Source organism: Siphateles boraxobius, unplaced genomic scaffold (assembly GCF_051911475.1).
Source record: "Siphateles boraxobius isolate OS27281-9 unplaced genomic scaffold, OSU_SipBor_1 50, whole genome shotgun sequence".
Classification (NCBI taxonomy): domain Eukaryota; kingdom Metazoa; phylum Chordata; class Actinopteri; order Cypriniformes; family Leuciscidae; genus Siphateles; species Siphateles boraxobius.
Window position 1 is genome coordinate 2,801,772 of NW_027509142.1, and position 17,355 is coordinate 2,819,126.

Sequence of the window (17,355 nt, forward strand, 5' to 3'; positions counted from 1 at the left end):
CTGCAGCCGATATTTGATATTTTTATTTATTTATCAGCATTGACTGATACATTTTCCTGTTTGGCTGAGAAGTGTCAAAAGTGGGATTTTTATTTTGACAGTGCGGGTATACTTTTGTTTTGAAAATGCTGTGAATGTCAGTCATAATACATAGTCATCAAAATTAAATGCATGAATTCCTGTTCTCTGACTTTATTAGTTTACTGTCTTTGTTGAACAGTTTTGTCTAATAAATTATTTGATAGAAATTTTAAATAAAGCCAGTAAACAATATATGAAAAATAGTTTTAGTTATAGAAAGGCAAACGCTATAATCCTATCTCATACACTGTCGGCATTCAAATAATACACATTTATATAATTTCAAGAAGTCTTTGAATATCTAATTCATATTTATTTCTATTATCTATTATTTTCTAATATTAAATGATTATGTATTTCACACTTCAAAAGTAATTTCAAAAGCAAATCCAGCTGTTAGAAATAAAGTATTTGTAGCCTGCAAAAAAACATGTGCACTTTGTGTGTGTCAGTCAGTCCTTGAAACATAGTTAAACATTCACCTAAAGGAATTATGCTGCATAACTAAAAGTTGGATAGTGATCCCATCTTGAAAAAGATGATTTAGACACATTTACAGCTCTAATAACCCATATATATAGTACAAAATATGTTACTATATATATATATATATAGTAACATATTTTGTACTATAATTAGCCTAGTTGAAATGATGTTCTGTGGTAATTGACAGCGTGCCATAGATTGAACTTGTTTTGAACCAGAAACATTCCATTAAATTTAAGAGAACTTTATCCCATTGCTTTGTATACTTTGAAAGTTGAGCTCAGAGACAGCGGGAAATAATCTCCATCCATCCGCTGAGTTTAAAAGTATTAAAACCAAACCTGGACACCTGGAAACTAAATAAGAGCATTAAAATCATTGCGGGGCAGGCACACAACTCAGGAGGATATGAGTTTATCCAGATGAGGGCTTTAGTGAGGACGGGGATGGGTGAGTGTTGAATCGGCAGAAGGTCAGCCAGTTCCTCCAGCTGCCCAAACTGTGACCTACTATTTCAATATCAGAAAAAAAGGCGCCCAAGGGGTCAATGTGTGTGTGTGTGTGTGTGTGTGTGATTGACTTCCTGTAGAAAGCTTAAGCGGCGTGTACACCAGCCATGAAGGAAATTACACATCCTCAGACATGTTTTACCTTTAAATTCTCCTGTGTCCACACATGTGATGGATCACTTACCAGAGACTACATAGACACACATCCACAAAATGTGTAAGACTGAGACGAGGCTTGCGATGTGTTGATGAAACGGGTGTGCTTGATAAGCTGACAGTTATATCTGGTATGACGAATGAGTTTGCCTGCACTCTCAGAAATGTCTCTGTGGAATTAAAGAGGTTTTCTCACATTCATTTCAGGCTGGAAACCTGTCTAGCAGAGTCCAAAATTAGCTTTTTTTGGCACACCTGGCAGTGGTGGGTGAATTGAGGAAACGAGTCACGCAGGGGCGTCACTAGGATTTTCATTTTAGGGGGGCTAAGCCCCCAATGAGGGTATGTTTTTTTTTTGCTTTTTTAATTATAAAAAAAGGTAACACTTAAGCGGTTAGTTTAGGATCTAATGCTTTAGATAGGGTTTTATAATCACTGTGGTCCCAAATGTGAGGTAGGGCAGATAGGGGGGTTCTGTGTTTCCCCGAGAAAATTTTGATTTCTCTGATCTACATATTTTAAGAGAGATTATTTCAAATGAAAACAGTTATTTCAAATTGTAGTTCTGGACTAAATCTGAGCATTTACTCATCTGACTTTAACAAAAACAGATTCGGTATTCCTCAAAATGAATAAAAACAGTGTGATGCAAACTCAGAATATTACGCAAACCTGCAATAATTAAATATCTCAAATAACAAAAATATACTTTGTATATTTGGCTTTGCTGCTGACCTTCAATGATCCGATTAAACCATACTAATAAGCAAAAAAAAAAAAAAAAAAGGTAAACATCACATTTTGTTGTATTTATCGATGAAGAAAGAATGTTAAACTTTCTTCCTCTGATCCAGAATGGCAGCACAACTGAAAGTTTTGTTTGAGCTGTGCCCTCTACTGTACAGGCGTGAATTTACATTTCCTTCAGCTTTATTTATTTCACTTTTGGTGTGAAAGTGTCTTTACATGTTTTTGTTATTTAAAAACAAACAAGAAATCCCAGGCCAGGAGAGAAAACGTGATGCAGAAGTAACGTAATGCAATACTTTCCATAAAAGTAATTACTCTTTTGGGAGTAACGCATTACTTTAGAATGTAACTTTCCCCAACACCGGTCAAACGCTATGCTTATGTTTAGGAAATAAAGATTTAACCACCTTGTCTTGTTGTCTTTCAGCTGTATTGAGAGCAGCATGTGCTACGACAGTGATGAGACTAACGCCCGCAGCTTGTCCAACCGTTCCTCTCCTCTCTCCTGGCGCCATGGCCAGTCCAGCCCTCGTCTGCAAGCGGGTGACGCCCCCTCCTCCGGGGTCACGGCCCACTCCATGCCCACACGAGCGTCCACACAGATCAGCCACCTGCAGCGCATCCATCTCATCCAGGGCCTGGACGCCGCAGACGATGACCTGGCCGACCTCAAGTCTGCTTACCTCATCGACAGCAACCTGACGGGCAAAATCCAACCAGAGGATGATGATGATGATGATGATGACATTGATGATGATGATGATGACCTAGCCAATGGGTGAGTGTTAGTCCCTTTTTTACTGCTTGCTGATATTACAGAAATAAAAAAAATTACAAAAATGTTTGATAGATTATTTTTCAATGTACATAAACTATTACAAATATTTTTTATTTAATTTGTACAATACCATTTAAAAGTTTGGGGTCAATATGATAAAAAAAAAAAAAAAAAAAAACTTTTATTCAGGAAATACACACTAAACTGATCAGAAATGACAGAAAATACCTTAATAATGTTACAAAAGATTTATATTTCAATTTTCTATTCATCAAAGAATCCTGAAAAAAAGGTATCATGGTTTCCACAGAAATATGAAGCTGTTTTTAACATTGATAATAAGAAACATTTCTTGAGCATCAAATCGTTATATTAGAATCAAGGATCATGTGACACTGAAGACTGGAGTAATGATGCTGAAAATTCAGCTTTGACCACAGGAAAAAAGTACATTTTATAAGTTATTCAAATGAAAACAGTTATTTCAAATTGTAAAAATACTTACACAATATACTGTAACAATATTACAGTTTTACTGTATTTTGATCAAATAAATGTAGCCTTGGTGAGTATAAGAGATTTCTTTCAACATTAAAACAACATACCATCCCCAAACTTTTGAAAATAGTATTTTTTATGATTTATTTAACATTTTATAAGATAGATAGACAGACGGATATACAGTATAGAACAAAATGAACAATAGACAGACAGACAGATAGATAGATAGATAGATAGATAGATAGATAGATAGATAGATAGATAGATAGATAGATAGATAGATAGATAGATAGATAGATAGATAGATAGATAGATATTGTAATTATTTTGTATTAATGGTGTACTTATAATATAAATAGTGTCTAATAAAAGCTACACAATTAAACAGATGATAAATGTTTAACTAATGAAGGTCTTCTTAGCAATGATTAAGGGCTATTACTCTCATACCAGCCACAGTTTGAATGATTTCATTGGCTGATTTATTGTCAGCCTGAGGCCTCCCAAAGAGCAATCATGTCACAATCAGATGAGGGTCTCTTTTGGAGACATATGTGCCATCTTCAGGTCCCCATCAGAGCTGGCTGTGTCCCCCGAGGGGTCCGCTTGCAGAGCTGGCTCTCATTTTCAGTATCATGACACCTGATGTTGCCGAACGCAGCAGTCCTTCTGCGAGCTGGAGCTGTGTGTAGACTGCTCATTGTTGGAGATGCAGTGTTGAATGCGTGTGTGTCTTTAAGTGTGAACACAAAACTAGTAAATTACAGAGGAAATGAGATGTGTTTGTTTAAGCTGTCAGCCAAGCTTTGATGTTGCCCTCTCTTAACCTCTGCTGTTGGTTTAGTCTGATGGGGAAACGCCGTCAACTGCCACTGAGCCACTGCGAAGGGAGAAAGTTCATGATCCAGAGCACACATATCTGAAAGTACTTCACCTTGAGTTTGACACCAGATCAAATAAGTATTCTGCTTCAGCTGATCGCAATCTAAGATAACACTCATGAAATTGCTTATGTTTCCATCCAAAGTTGCGAATTTAACTGATGCACAAAATTGAAATATCGGATAAAATACTTGTGAATAAACCACTGTTCCCATCCAGTGAGTTGAAGAGAACAAAATCGGCACTTCCTAATAAACTGGAGAAGTTGTTGCAGTAGGAGAAGCCACTCCTCCTCAGCGCACAGATGAAACTCAATTAACACGGTAATGTTAACTTGCTTTCTGAGGCGTATGCTGCTGTTTGGGAACACATTTCAGAATGATGTAAGGAACCTAGCTATATGAAATATTAATAATCAATAATAACTTGTTATGATTAATTATGAATATTTGGGTCAGTTAATTGGATTAACTTGACATGGCTAAATTAATATTACAATCAATTAATCAGTTCGTCCAACGAACTCTTTTGATTATTAATTTATTCTAAGAAAAGGGTATCTTCCCTGGCCACAGAAGAATAATATTTTTTTAGCATGTACAGCGTTTTGAGCATGTAGCAAGAACAAAAACCGTAAAGGGACTTCGTATTGCAAGCGAATCAGAACCAAATACATAAAGTGCATACGTTTTATTAACTAAATCATAAACATAAATAAACTAAACACACATATATACAGAAATACATAAATAGGTTAGTGATAGGATTAAATTGGAAACCGGAAAAAGGGACTATTAGAAGAACCATCAGAATTTCATTTTCACATTTCATTGAATTGAATACTTGCATTTGTAATGGGAACAATTTGTGAAGTTGTTGAAAATTTAAGTCGTTGATGGTTCCGGCAGTGTCAAGTGGAAGTTGGTTGAGCGTTCTCTTTCTCCAGGAACGCATGGCTGGTTTGTTCGAGGCCTGAGGCCCTGTTGAGGCCACGCCGAGCACCCAGGAGAAGTGAGGAAGTCGGAAGGATGGGTGATTGGAGTCGTTGTTGGTTGGAGTCTTTGTTCCAAAACTCCTGAGATTGTCCTTGGTTCTTTGTGAGAGAGTCTTCTCTCTCCTGCCTAAGCCCATATCTGGTTGGATTGAGGCCTGCTGGGCCCTGGGGCCCCCGTGGAGGGTTCATTCTGCCCTTGTGTTCATTCATTTGGGATGTTAGTTTTGGAGTTTCATAAACCTTTGTATATAATGAATAATTAGTGTGTGTCTGATTGGTCCATACCCTACAATGACCATAACATTTCAGATGCTGTGCAACAAGATCAGTCAGATGGTTAGTCCAGTTATCCGTCCCATCGGAAAGTCGCATGTCTTTTTTGATGCACATCGGTAAATGTATTCGGTCAATGTTTTTCCATTTTAGTTTATGCGCATGTTTTCTTTTCGGAATTTTTTTTTATTTGACTCAATTGTGCACATACATTTTTAATGTGCATTTTCAATCCAGCGGTTTTTATGTGATATCCCAAAATGCGCATAAAGATAGCTTAAGGAAAACATAGCTAATGAGTCTTCATCCGTTTTTCCAGCAGAAATGTGCATTGATACAATACAACAGCCATTCAGAACACATTTGATTATAGCTTGTGTTATTTTAAAGGGACATTAAGTAAGACTTACTCCCATCTAGCGCTGAAATTGTATTTTGAATTAGCCCATTCTCATCCCAAGGCGTCATCTAACTGACGCTGTTGACCATGCTTCAACATCCGACGCACAAGGCACCCTTTAGCGTCAATATGAGACGCTAACCCTACCCCAGACCTAAACCTACCCATTACGGAAGCGTCATGTAACTGACGCTTAAAACGGAAGCGTCATCTAACTGACGCTAAAGGCGTTAGATGACGCGCGAGGATAAGCGTCATCTACCTGACGCTAAAGGGTGCCATGCGCGTCGGATTTGGAAGCATGGTCAAAAGTGTGAATAAAATGACGCCTTGGGATGAGAATGCGTTGTTTGCATTCAAACGAATTGTGCTCTCCAGCACCTCGCGTTTTCAAATGCGTGTTGCATCTACGGTAGCTGTTATGTACCAAAAAGCTATGACAGGATGTCTTCTAATAGCAGTTCGTCGAGTTTTCATTCGGGTGAACAGGTTTGTTATTTCAAACAAACTTCAAATTGACACAACGAACAAACGAATGTCAAAAACATGAACTATTGTAATTAGTAGTTATGCCTTGTTTACTCGTTATATTTTTTACAAGTATGTGCATTGTTAGATATCATCATCAGATGATTCAACAGTAGGGAGAGGAAGAAGTAGAGGTAGAGGAAGAGGACAGAGAGGCAGTGGATCAGTGGGATCTAGGCGAGGAGGTGGACGACGAGGAAGAAGAGGAGAGTGAGAGTCAATACAACGACGACAAAGATGCCCGGCAGCTACAAGAGCTACATACAGAATTTATGCGTCTGTATTATTCAATGTTAGGTCACAGTATAAATGATAAATAACAGAAAATATCAGACAGCATAAACACTGAAGTAGACTTAGCTATGCAAACAATACAAGAACAATCATATGGTCTATTAAAATATATTTGTATCGAATTTCTAGCTTACAAAAGTAAACTTACAAACTTTTTTAGCGCCTTCTCTACTTTACTCAATAGCTGCTATTCATCAAAGAGCCTGTTTAACTTTTAACTGTAAATGTTCTTCTGTCTATATAATAAAGTAAACAACCGAGCAATTAAAAAAAAAATAACTTGTAATTAAGACTGTCACATTGACTTACCTGTCGAGGAGAAAGCAGACAACTTCAGCGTCTCTTTTAAATTATTTCTCCTGCATTAGCTCTTTCCACCGGGAAAAAGCAATCCCGACATTCACTCGTGTTTTTTGTATCCTCCGGTCACATTTCCTTTTACGATAATTTTTGGTCTGTTTTGGCGAAGAGGATTTCTTATCCACTGGCTCGGCATAGGTATGGTCCGCCATTAAAAATAAAAGTGACAAGCGCCTCTCATTGCTCTGCTCCTCCGTTTCAGCTGCTTTCAGTTACGTCACGCTGGCTTGGAACGAAAACGCGTTGTGGAAACGCGTTGGCGTACTTTTTGTCCCTCTCTGCTATTATAGTTTTTCAAGATGGCAGAACTACATGGAAGCCTCCGTGGACTTACCCGTCCCATGTATATAAATAAAATAAATTCTTCGTTTACGAGGATAAATCAGATAATTGGCAGAGGTATTTGTACACCATTGAGGACATTTTTATGAATAAAAATATTGATTTTAGATTATAAATTACCTAAAAAGTTACTTATAGTCAGGGGTTAAAGTGGGCCGGAACGGTCTGGAACTGCGTTCCGGCACCTCAGATAAATTATTAAATAAATAGATTAATTAATCTCAACGAATCTCGTTGGTCCCGAGATGGACCGACTGGCCGACCAACCTCCCTTCCTCCCCGCTGAACGCGAGTAATTATAAATACGTGAAATGCACTCATGGTGGTTGAGCGCGGTAAAGTTAGTTTAACGTTCGATATTTCGCCGGACATTGTTTTCCTTTGCCACTGTTCTATAGGGTCAGCAGTCTTACAAAGATATCAATAGCAGGATTAGTTTTAACATTATGTAACCATTATCAACATTAAATATTCGTTCAAAATCACTGTGCATTAATGCTGCATATTTATACCTGAGAATGCTTTAAGACGCGTTTCCACAACGCATGCCTAGGGAACGTCTGCCAATTCCACCAACTGCGTTAAATGTAGCCTATAATTTGTATTATTTAAAATTACTTTTCAAATTCCAAAGCTTGTAGAAGGCTCATTTTGGCAATGCTGATCTGGTAGCCTTGAGTAAATTAACTTATCTAAGAAAATGATTCATAAAACTCATCAGTTGAGCATGTTTACTTTCTTCACTGACACAGACGAAAATGAAAAGACTATCAGTCAAAGTTCAGCTTTAGGAGGGGAAGAAATACGGCATGATAAGGAGACTGCGAGAAAAAAATAAAGATTAAGATGAGAGAGCAGGTATTGGCAATTAATCTAATGCACACTGACATGGTTTTAAAGCTATTTATTATCCATTTTTCTTAATTTGCACATATGTAGGTCAGAGAAATCAAAATTTTCTCGGGGGAGCGTGCCCCCGAACCCCCCTCACTACCTCACATTTAAATGCACGTGGCTGTGGGAGGTAATGTGGGCTGATGTGGCTATATGCCAGGGCCATGGCCAGGGCTCAATTTTTGGCCCAGTGTTCAGCAATTTTAACATAGTATCGTCATCATATCAGTGTTGATGGACCAAAATAAAACCATTAAAATATCAAGTAAATAAGTATTGTGATATGTGGTGCCACAGTGAAACTCTTGTCCCAAAAAGTATTGCTATACCACGATACTCTATGTTGTCCCACGGTGAGTCATTTTTCCCTTTTGCACCTACACAAAATTTGAGGGTTCCCCCAACTACCAAATCCCACTTTAACCACTGCTTATAGTCCCTTTAAGGATTTTGTACATTTCCTCTTTGGGCATTTCCTCTTTCCTCCAGCACAATGCAGAAATGCACACCAACAGTAGGGCTGAGTAAAAATATTGGTTGTCTGATTAATCTTCATTTTAATGATCTTGATGTTATTTCTTAATATCTCAAGTTTTGCATTATTCCTGTTGACTGTGGCTGTCAGTTGTAGCCTGTATTGAATGTGAAACATACCGACATAATATCCTGGGCTGCCGCTGGTTAGGACACAAATTCCGCTTTACAGGAGGAGATTATGTCCCTCTTGTTTAGAAAATGTTGTAAGATTCAGTGGCATGAAGCAAATGTCTTCTTTCTTGTCCTAGACAAAGCTGAAATGAGATTTACTTACCTGAATAAGGTTAATGTTGCAGTATTTTTGTGCATTTCCCCTCATTTGTCAGTGCTAGTCAACAGCCAGTCGGATCTACTCTAGAGGTTTATATTTGTCTTTGTCTGGTTTGTCCTCTTCTTGCTTGACTAGTTTTGGATGACCAGCTGATTTGTATTAGTTTGTGCACCGCTGTCCCTCTGGGAGACGTGCTGAGATCTGTGCTGAGTTGCCAAGGTGACTGAGTGCATAGACAGGCCATTAATGTTATCAGCTCATTACAGCACACACAGCAAGCTGAACACCACATTAACACTAACTGTACCAAACTACATCCTGGTGTGTGCATTTGACCTCACATGATTAATGCAACATTACATTTATGTCAATTTATTAGGTCCTCAAAATGTGATTTTTTCCATTTGATTAAGGATAACTGTCGCTGTCGGGCAGAAACCTTGTATCTATATATTTTGACATTTTTATTTATTTTTTATGAATCATTAACTATTGGTCAGCCTTCACGCCTTTCTGTGGGTTTTGCAAAAACGTAGGTAATGAAAAATATTCAAATAAGCTTGTGACTAAACCTTGTAACGCCATTGGATCCTCAAACTGTCAGTCAAACCTCATAACTCCGCCCGTCTTGTTTGTGAATAAAGTGCCGCATGCAGTTGAACCGTCTCTGCTTGTTTGCAATGCAAGTGTAAGTAAACAACTGGTTTACAAGTACAGCGTTTTCATTAATCAAGAAACACTATATATACACTGCATAGCCAAAAAAGAAAAGAAGAGGATTTAAATAGGCAAATACTTAAGGGTCAATGACTGGATCATTATTGCTGTGATTATTATGTTTCTTTCATGTTATATGTTTGGCAACAGTTCTTCTAACCCTAATTGATGGAGTGTAGCTTTTCATTTTTTGAACAACCATATAGAAAGACACTTCATGGTCATATTCCAGGATGACAATGTCAAAATTCATCATGCTCAAATTGTGAAAGAATGGTTTGAAGGGAACATAAAGAATCATTTTCATAGTCCAGACCTTAAATTAATTGAAAGGGATGTACTGGAGGAGACTTTACAGAGTGCTGGACTCTTGCATTGTCAATACAAGATCTTCACCAAAAAATTATGCACCTCTTGATGGAAATAAGTGTTGTGATGTTACTTTTTATCAATATGTGCATCCATTTTATATATATATATATATATATATATATATATATATATATATATATATATATATATATACAGTATATATAAAGACTAAAGATTTATGTACTTGAGGAGTGGAGAAGAGTGTCTTAGTGTAATTTGTCATCGAGTCACAGCCAATAAATACCCGTCTTAAATACCCTGTGCAGCAGCTTCATCTTTAAAGATGCAATGTGTAAAAAATTTGAGTATCTATTAACAGAAATGCAATATGACATCCATAACTATGTGTTCAGTGGTATATAAAGAACTTACTTATTAAACCGTAATGTATTTATTACCTTAGAATGAGGCATTTATATCTACATAGGCGCGGGAATCCCCTTCTATGAAGGTCGACATATTGTGACGTCATGTTTCTACCGTAGCCGACAGCGAACAAACAGCGTTACAGAGTGCGTTTCGTCACTACCTTGAAAGAGAAGCCGCAGAATGCTAGAAGCTAGCCATAAACACCGTGAGTAGTGACTTTTCCATTGTCAGTGGTGTAAAATATGTAGTTGGATTGTTTCATGTAACTTAATTCTTCTCCCTCGCTGTGTTATGGCTTTGCTATGTGGGGATAAATGTGCTGGTTACGTTCGTGAGATTAGAACTCTTGTCATTGACCGTAAAACAGTTACAGGAATCACCAACCCGTCAATCTTGGAAGCATTTTAAGTCGATCGAGTTTCCAAAATCAGAGAAAAAAAGCCTATTGTGTGTAGTAAATGGTGTCTAGGGGATGCGGAGGCGCGCGCGCTGTTACAATCACGTTATTTTTGCCGCACGCACCTTTGGGCTCATGCGGACGTGTCGAGTATAAACAGGGCTTAACGCTTTAACCAGCTCAGCCACAGTAACAACTCATATTAGCCAGCTAAACTTACTACCCTGTTAGAAAAAATATATAGTTGCATAGTTTCATGTGGTTCTTCTCCCTCGCTGTATTATGGGTTTGCTATGTGGGGAGAAATGTGCTGGTTACGTTCGTGAGACAATCAACTAATTACTATTATTATATTACGTATTAAGACCCTTGATCCTCACCTGACTATGGCTTTGTAAACTTTATCCATGATGTGGTTTATAACGGACTGTGGTACAGAAACTTGGTTTACTCTGGCTATTCTCTGCCATCTCAGACGACGATGTGTTCGTCCCGTTTTCGCCATCGTAGCTTCTTCGAAAGGGAGGGGTGAGCGGTGGGCTGAGCCCTTAGTGTAAACTCGCAACCGAACCGCTAGATGTCGCTAAAAGTCACACACTGCACCTTTAATAACATGAGATTTTGGCTAAATTACAGAAAAAAACCCGGATTGACCGCATAGCTACAGTAAACTTTATAACCTGTAAGTTGATGAAAGCGTTATGTGATGCCTCAGATGCAGCTGTTCTACTGATGGACAAAACATGAATGTCCAAATTTCTCAGAAATGTGCTCGTCAAAAACCTTGCAACTCCATTTGAAGCTTGATTTTGTTAATATGTTAATAATTAGGGATGCACAATATATTGGCCACCATTATCGGTATCGACCAATATATGTTCATTACAAATCATTATTACCGTTATTGGCCCAATAAATGAATTTGGCCGATATATTAAAGCCGATAAATAATGGATTATTTCGTTCTGTTGAGACACGCATTGTTTGCCATAATGCTTTTGAACTGCTTGAAATATGATTGGATTCATTTTAAAAAAGGTGTGCTTGGGACATGGATTTTAATGAAGAAACTTTTGTTTTGGTAATCAGGCTGTCAAAAATAATATACAAAATTTGGATTGACATTTATCGGCCAATATATTGGTTATCGGCTTTCAAATATAAAGAATTATCGGTTATCGGTATCTGTACAAATGTTCATATCGGTGCATCCCTGTTAATAATATAATGACACATGCAAGTGTCTGACTATATATAAATTCAAACTGTATCAACTTTGACAACACAGTGTTTAATCATTTAAAAAAAAACAAAAAAACTTTTTGTTTCATTTCTTGAAAAGTAGAGTTTTTTGGAGAAACAATGTTTCCTCCCAGCAGCGACGTTATTAGACATAAATACATATATGATAAACAGGCTGTTTATACTTTTGAATGCCTTACTTTGAGTTATGCTAATTAAATGCAGCCACACAAAATTGAACACTAACATCTGAATATACATGCTGAGAGAGCAGTGCAGCACATGTAGCTTAAATTATGACGTTTCTCTAAGCTGTGCAGGAGCTCGGTTATCTAAACCCCTTCTGATAGCTCCTCCCCAGGTGTGTGTGTTGCCGTGGAAACAGAGTGATTTTAGAATAGTCCTGTTTCATATAATCTTCCTTTAGTCGTCTTCTGTCGGCTCAGCATATTACTATAATGAGATGAATGCAGCCATCAGGATTAATGAACATGAAGTTGGCAAAAGTGGTATTCTGAGTGGTTGTTAGAGCGTTACTATTTTGAAAATAACTAAATGTTGAAATGTTGTTAATATAATGACACATAAAAGTGTGGAATCATATACAAAGCCACAATATCAACTTTATATATATATATATATATATATATATATATTTTTTTTTTTTTACAGAGACTTCAATTCATAAACATTTCCCCGGTTTATTATTAGATCCTAAAATGTACATCCATTGGACCAAGTTGTCCACAAAACAGCAATTTGATTATCCTATTTGCACTGTAATTAGAACCCAAAATATGCTGGGAGTATAGATAGCAATCTGACATCGACCTGTCATTCACAGTGTGAGTGGAATTAATTTTTCAAATGTCACAGAGTAAGAGCTTTAATAAAAGTGTTGTGTTCTGAAATCTAGTGAGATCATATACAACATTTTAAGCCACATATATTTAAGTGGCTCTTTGCACACTTTCTGCCAGGCCAAATCCCCCATATAGTTATCAGGAGAGTTTAAGCTGGTATGTGTAGGTTGTGCAGCAACACGTTAATTTAAACTATTATAAGGAAATTATGTTTTTAAAGGGAGAGCACATCTCATTAGCATGTCGCCGTGAGTCGCTTTTTCGCTGATATACCTGATGATTTTGGAGTTACTTATGTAAAATACAATTTATCATCATGCAAAACAAATAAACAAATAAATAAAACAGTTTTTGTGTCAGGTTGGTAATGTTTTAATGCTAAATATAATGGTAGAATTGTGTCTACATGACCTGATGTGACATCCACCAATCAGAGAGGTTCCCAAATCTCAGTGGGTTGTTTTCCTCGGCGTCTCAGGATAATGACAGAGAAACGGGCTCTCATAATGCATTGCTAATGTTAGTAATGACGACTCGCCGTTTTTATTACCCAAACAATTCCTTACCTTTTCAATTCGATGACCCACCTCCTCTAAATGAGCTAACGTAATGTTACTTTGCACGAACATGCATAACTTTGTTCAACTGTCATCAATATTTGAAATGTTCATTTACACCCAAGTATAAGTTAGCAAAACATAGATGAATCTTACCTGTCCAGGAGAAAATTAGCAACGTTTGTGTCGGTCTTCTAATTCTTCTCCGTTTTCAGCCGTCTCCATCTTTCAAAGGCATCTCCTATACAGATCCTTGTTTTATTTCAGACTTTGTCACGAAGTATTTCGGATTCATAATGAGTTTTTTTTTTGGTTTCGCAATGTTAGACATTTTTTTTTATCCGATTCCGACACGTTTGTAGCTGCAGCTGTGGTAACTATAGAGCAGAGCTGGCAATCCGGATGCCGCAACACTACTGACTTCGTGATTGGTAGATATGTGGAGGGTGGCGCATCAGACCAAAACACAACATGACAACATCAACATCAGTTGAGGGCTGCAACTTCACTTTTTAAATAACAATATCCTGGCCGGACTACTGTTGTCAGTGATATAAGTATTTGAAATGAACATGATTTCTTAATGTCTAGTGACATATCAGGGCCATTTTATGATTAATTGAAATACATTTCTTACATACAGCTCCTTTAATAATACTAAAATATAATTTTAAATGGTGTCTTTTACCCAATTCCGAGTGTTTTTTCACTTTTATGCAAGAATGTAGATAAATCACATTGTTAGCTTAGCAGCATGCTAATATCAAACTGAATGACGAATTATGAGATTTCATATTATATACAGTCACTATTTGTGTGGCATACAGAGTTGCGCCCTACTGTATGTAGTGTGTTCCAAATCAGTCGTTTATAGAGTTACCTTCCAGGAGGCGGGTCACTAGGTTTTAGAGTTGAGAGGTGTCACAGAGAGATTTGTGACCCTTATAATATTATGTTTATATTGGGTTCCTGTTACATGGTGCTCAATAGCCTCATAGTGGCCTGGAACCACAGCATCCCACATACGCTGGGCAGGGGTCATAACTCTACCACCCCTAGACCTCTACATGGGCTCCAGTGTGTGTCCATGACAAAGGACTGCACACATTAGCGTTCCTCTCAAATAGAGACCCAAGAGTTCATGCTAAACTTACCCCAGGCATTTGGGGGACATAAAGATGCCATATTCTGTAATTGCTCTCGCCTCATTTTCATTTAATTTCATTACTCCACAAAACATGAGCTGTTCAGGCAGATACTATCAAATAAGGCTGCAGCTATAATTTAGGCATGTATGATGTGCCGTGGGGGGACGTGTTTTAGATATCCAGCAGGGGGTCCCTCATATGTGTCCATGCTCACTGAAGCAGGCCAGGGAATTCTGGCGCCACGTGTGCAGTTCTCGCCTGTTGCTATAGCAACTCCGACCCACAAAGCTTTCGTCAGAGCCGTGTGTTGGTTTTGAACTAGACAAAGACAGCTTGTAGGAGAGAGTGTGGGAGTGTGTGTGTGTATTTAGGTCAGTAGTTTTGAGTGGGAACAGCCATTGTTGTGACAAACATATCAAGGGCCCTTGTTTCATTTAACTCTAATTTTCAGTAAATGAACACTGTTTACTATTAAGTTAATGGATCAAAACAGCATCTTGGTAATGGAAATGCAGTGGTTTTTCAAGTACTTCCACTAGAGCTGCACGATTAATCGTTACAAGATTGCGAATTCAATTTCAAACATCCACGCAATCTTATTTCTAAATGACGAATATTCTCCTGTGTCTATTACATCTTTGACAAAATCACCCATGAACGTTCAGATATTCTGTGTTTGTGATGCCGCTGAGCCAGAGAGAGCAGTTGTCATGTATAGGTATAAGTATGAAACTGCTTCACAATCAGTCTTTTAGTATAAGTATCATTAGTTCTGTGTTATAAATATTCATATGATCACAGAAGTACTGGGATAAAGGTTTATGGTTCACATATAAACACTGATGTCTACAGAAGCAATCAATAGCAAATTGAGCAAATCCCCCTTTGAAAGCAACATGACACTTCAAATAATGATTGTTTCAATTACATCGTTGCACCAGTAGGTGGAGACATGTGACTTTTTAAATTGTATTTGTAATTGAATCATTTATTCAAATGATTCATTTAAAAACGCTGATTAATCCAGGAATAAAACAAGTGATTTATTTATGAGTGAGTCATTGAATCATTAATTCAAACCATTTTTCAATAATTATTTCAGATAAATTAGACATTTTAAATAGACTGCAGCAATTAACATTTTGTCAGATCCTCTAGTAAGTTACATTTTGTTTAGTTGTCTGTTCAGAAACATGAAAGAATCGTGATCGCTGTTTGAAACTGAAAAAATAACAACAACAACGTGATTCTCAATTTATCCAGAATCGTGCAACAAAGCGACGTATGAAGCGCAGCTCTGACAGAAGTCACTTTCATAGATATGTATAGGTAGATGCCACATTCGTCTGCGCTCCCGCCATCTTGGAACAGTCAGCGTTTCGTCAATTAAAGTAAGAATCAATGATGCCACAATATTACGCAGCTTCTGATTGTGAAACCGCTGAGATTTAATTTCCAGAAGAAATGGGATAACCTTTCACAGGTGAGAATGTGTTAGTTTGTGTTGACTCAATATCACAGCTTTTGGAACTTTTCAATGTTTTTACTTTTACTATTGTAACATTTTAATGTTGTGATATCTGACAGATTTGTCTTGTTGTATTGTAATAGTTTAGCGAAATCAATCTGATTCAGTCTATTTCATAAATAGATATTTATACATGTGTCTAACTACAGTTGCAGATGCTCAGTCAACTTATTTACGAATGTTCACGGACCATATTTGACCGTTCTAATATGGCGGAGTATAGCGGCCCATAGAAGCAGCCGCCAATAAGGGATCAATGTATAGATATATCTATGCTTAAACCAATCAATGTGTCAAATTCGCATGAAACTTAAATGTGCGAAATCTGCATGGGGACATTTTTTTTTCTCACATGAAATTCCAGATCTCTTCCTGTTCAAATGACTGGACTTTGTCTCTTAATATTTGCCAAACAGTAGCAAATGTGACTGGGCTTTTAAGGCCCATTCACATCGATAACAATAGCTGTAAAAAAAATAAAAAAAAATAAATATATATATATATATATATATATATATACTGTATTTCGAAGCAAAAGACTATGGAGTTAATTTTTCTGAAAATGTTCTTGTTTAATTCATTTTTTCTAGTAATTTCTCTGTGGTTATTAGTGAAATGTACCAGTAATCTCTGAATGAAAATATTTTTAAATAATCTAGTTTCAGTTTTTTCAATAATGTTTTAATATTGTTTCTAATTGTATAAGTCCACACTGCAACTATAACAATAACGGCACAGAGAAATCATATTGTTGATGAACTGCTGTCTGACAGTTGATGAACGATAAAAACATTGCCAACCAATCAGAATCCATCCTGCTTTAAAGAGCTACAGCATTTAAAGAGGCAGTGTGCGCTTATAATAAAAACAGTGTTAATGTCTGTTGACGTGAATGCTAATATAGTTATTGTTCTTACCTTATGCTAATATAGTTATTGTTCTTACCTTATGCTAATATAGTTATTGTTCTTGGTCTGAATGGGCCTTAACAGTGGTACTTTTTGTGAGGGACAAAAAGGCAAGATTATTTTGAGATTCAGAACAAAAACAAGTCTTCATGGGAAAAATCTTTCATCTTTATGTGAAATTCCATATTAATGAAGCAAAATGTGTACTTCATTAATGT

General features: G+C 37.0%; 1 protein-coding gene across 4 annotated transcripts in view; it reads left to right on the plus strand.

Moving 5' to 3' along the window:
- nav1a (neuron navigator 1a) overlaps positions 1-17,355 on the plus strand; it is a 151,701-nt gene that overhangs the window by 48,348 nt on the left and 85,998 nt on the right. For all 4 annotated transcript variants that reach the window (XM_077204731.1, XM_077204732.1, XM_077204729.1 and 1 more), the window contains exon 6: positions 2,410-2,760. In XM_077204731.1, coding sequence (XP_077060846.1) covers positions 2,410-2,760 — 351 coding nt within the window. The remainder of the gene's footprint in view (positions 1-2,409; positions 2,761-17,355) is intronic.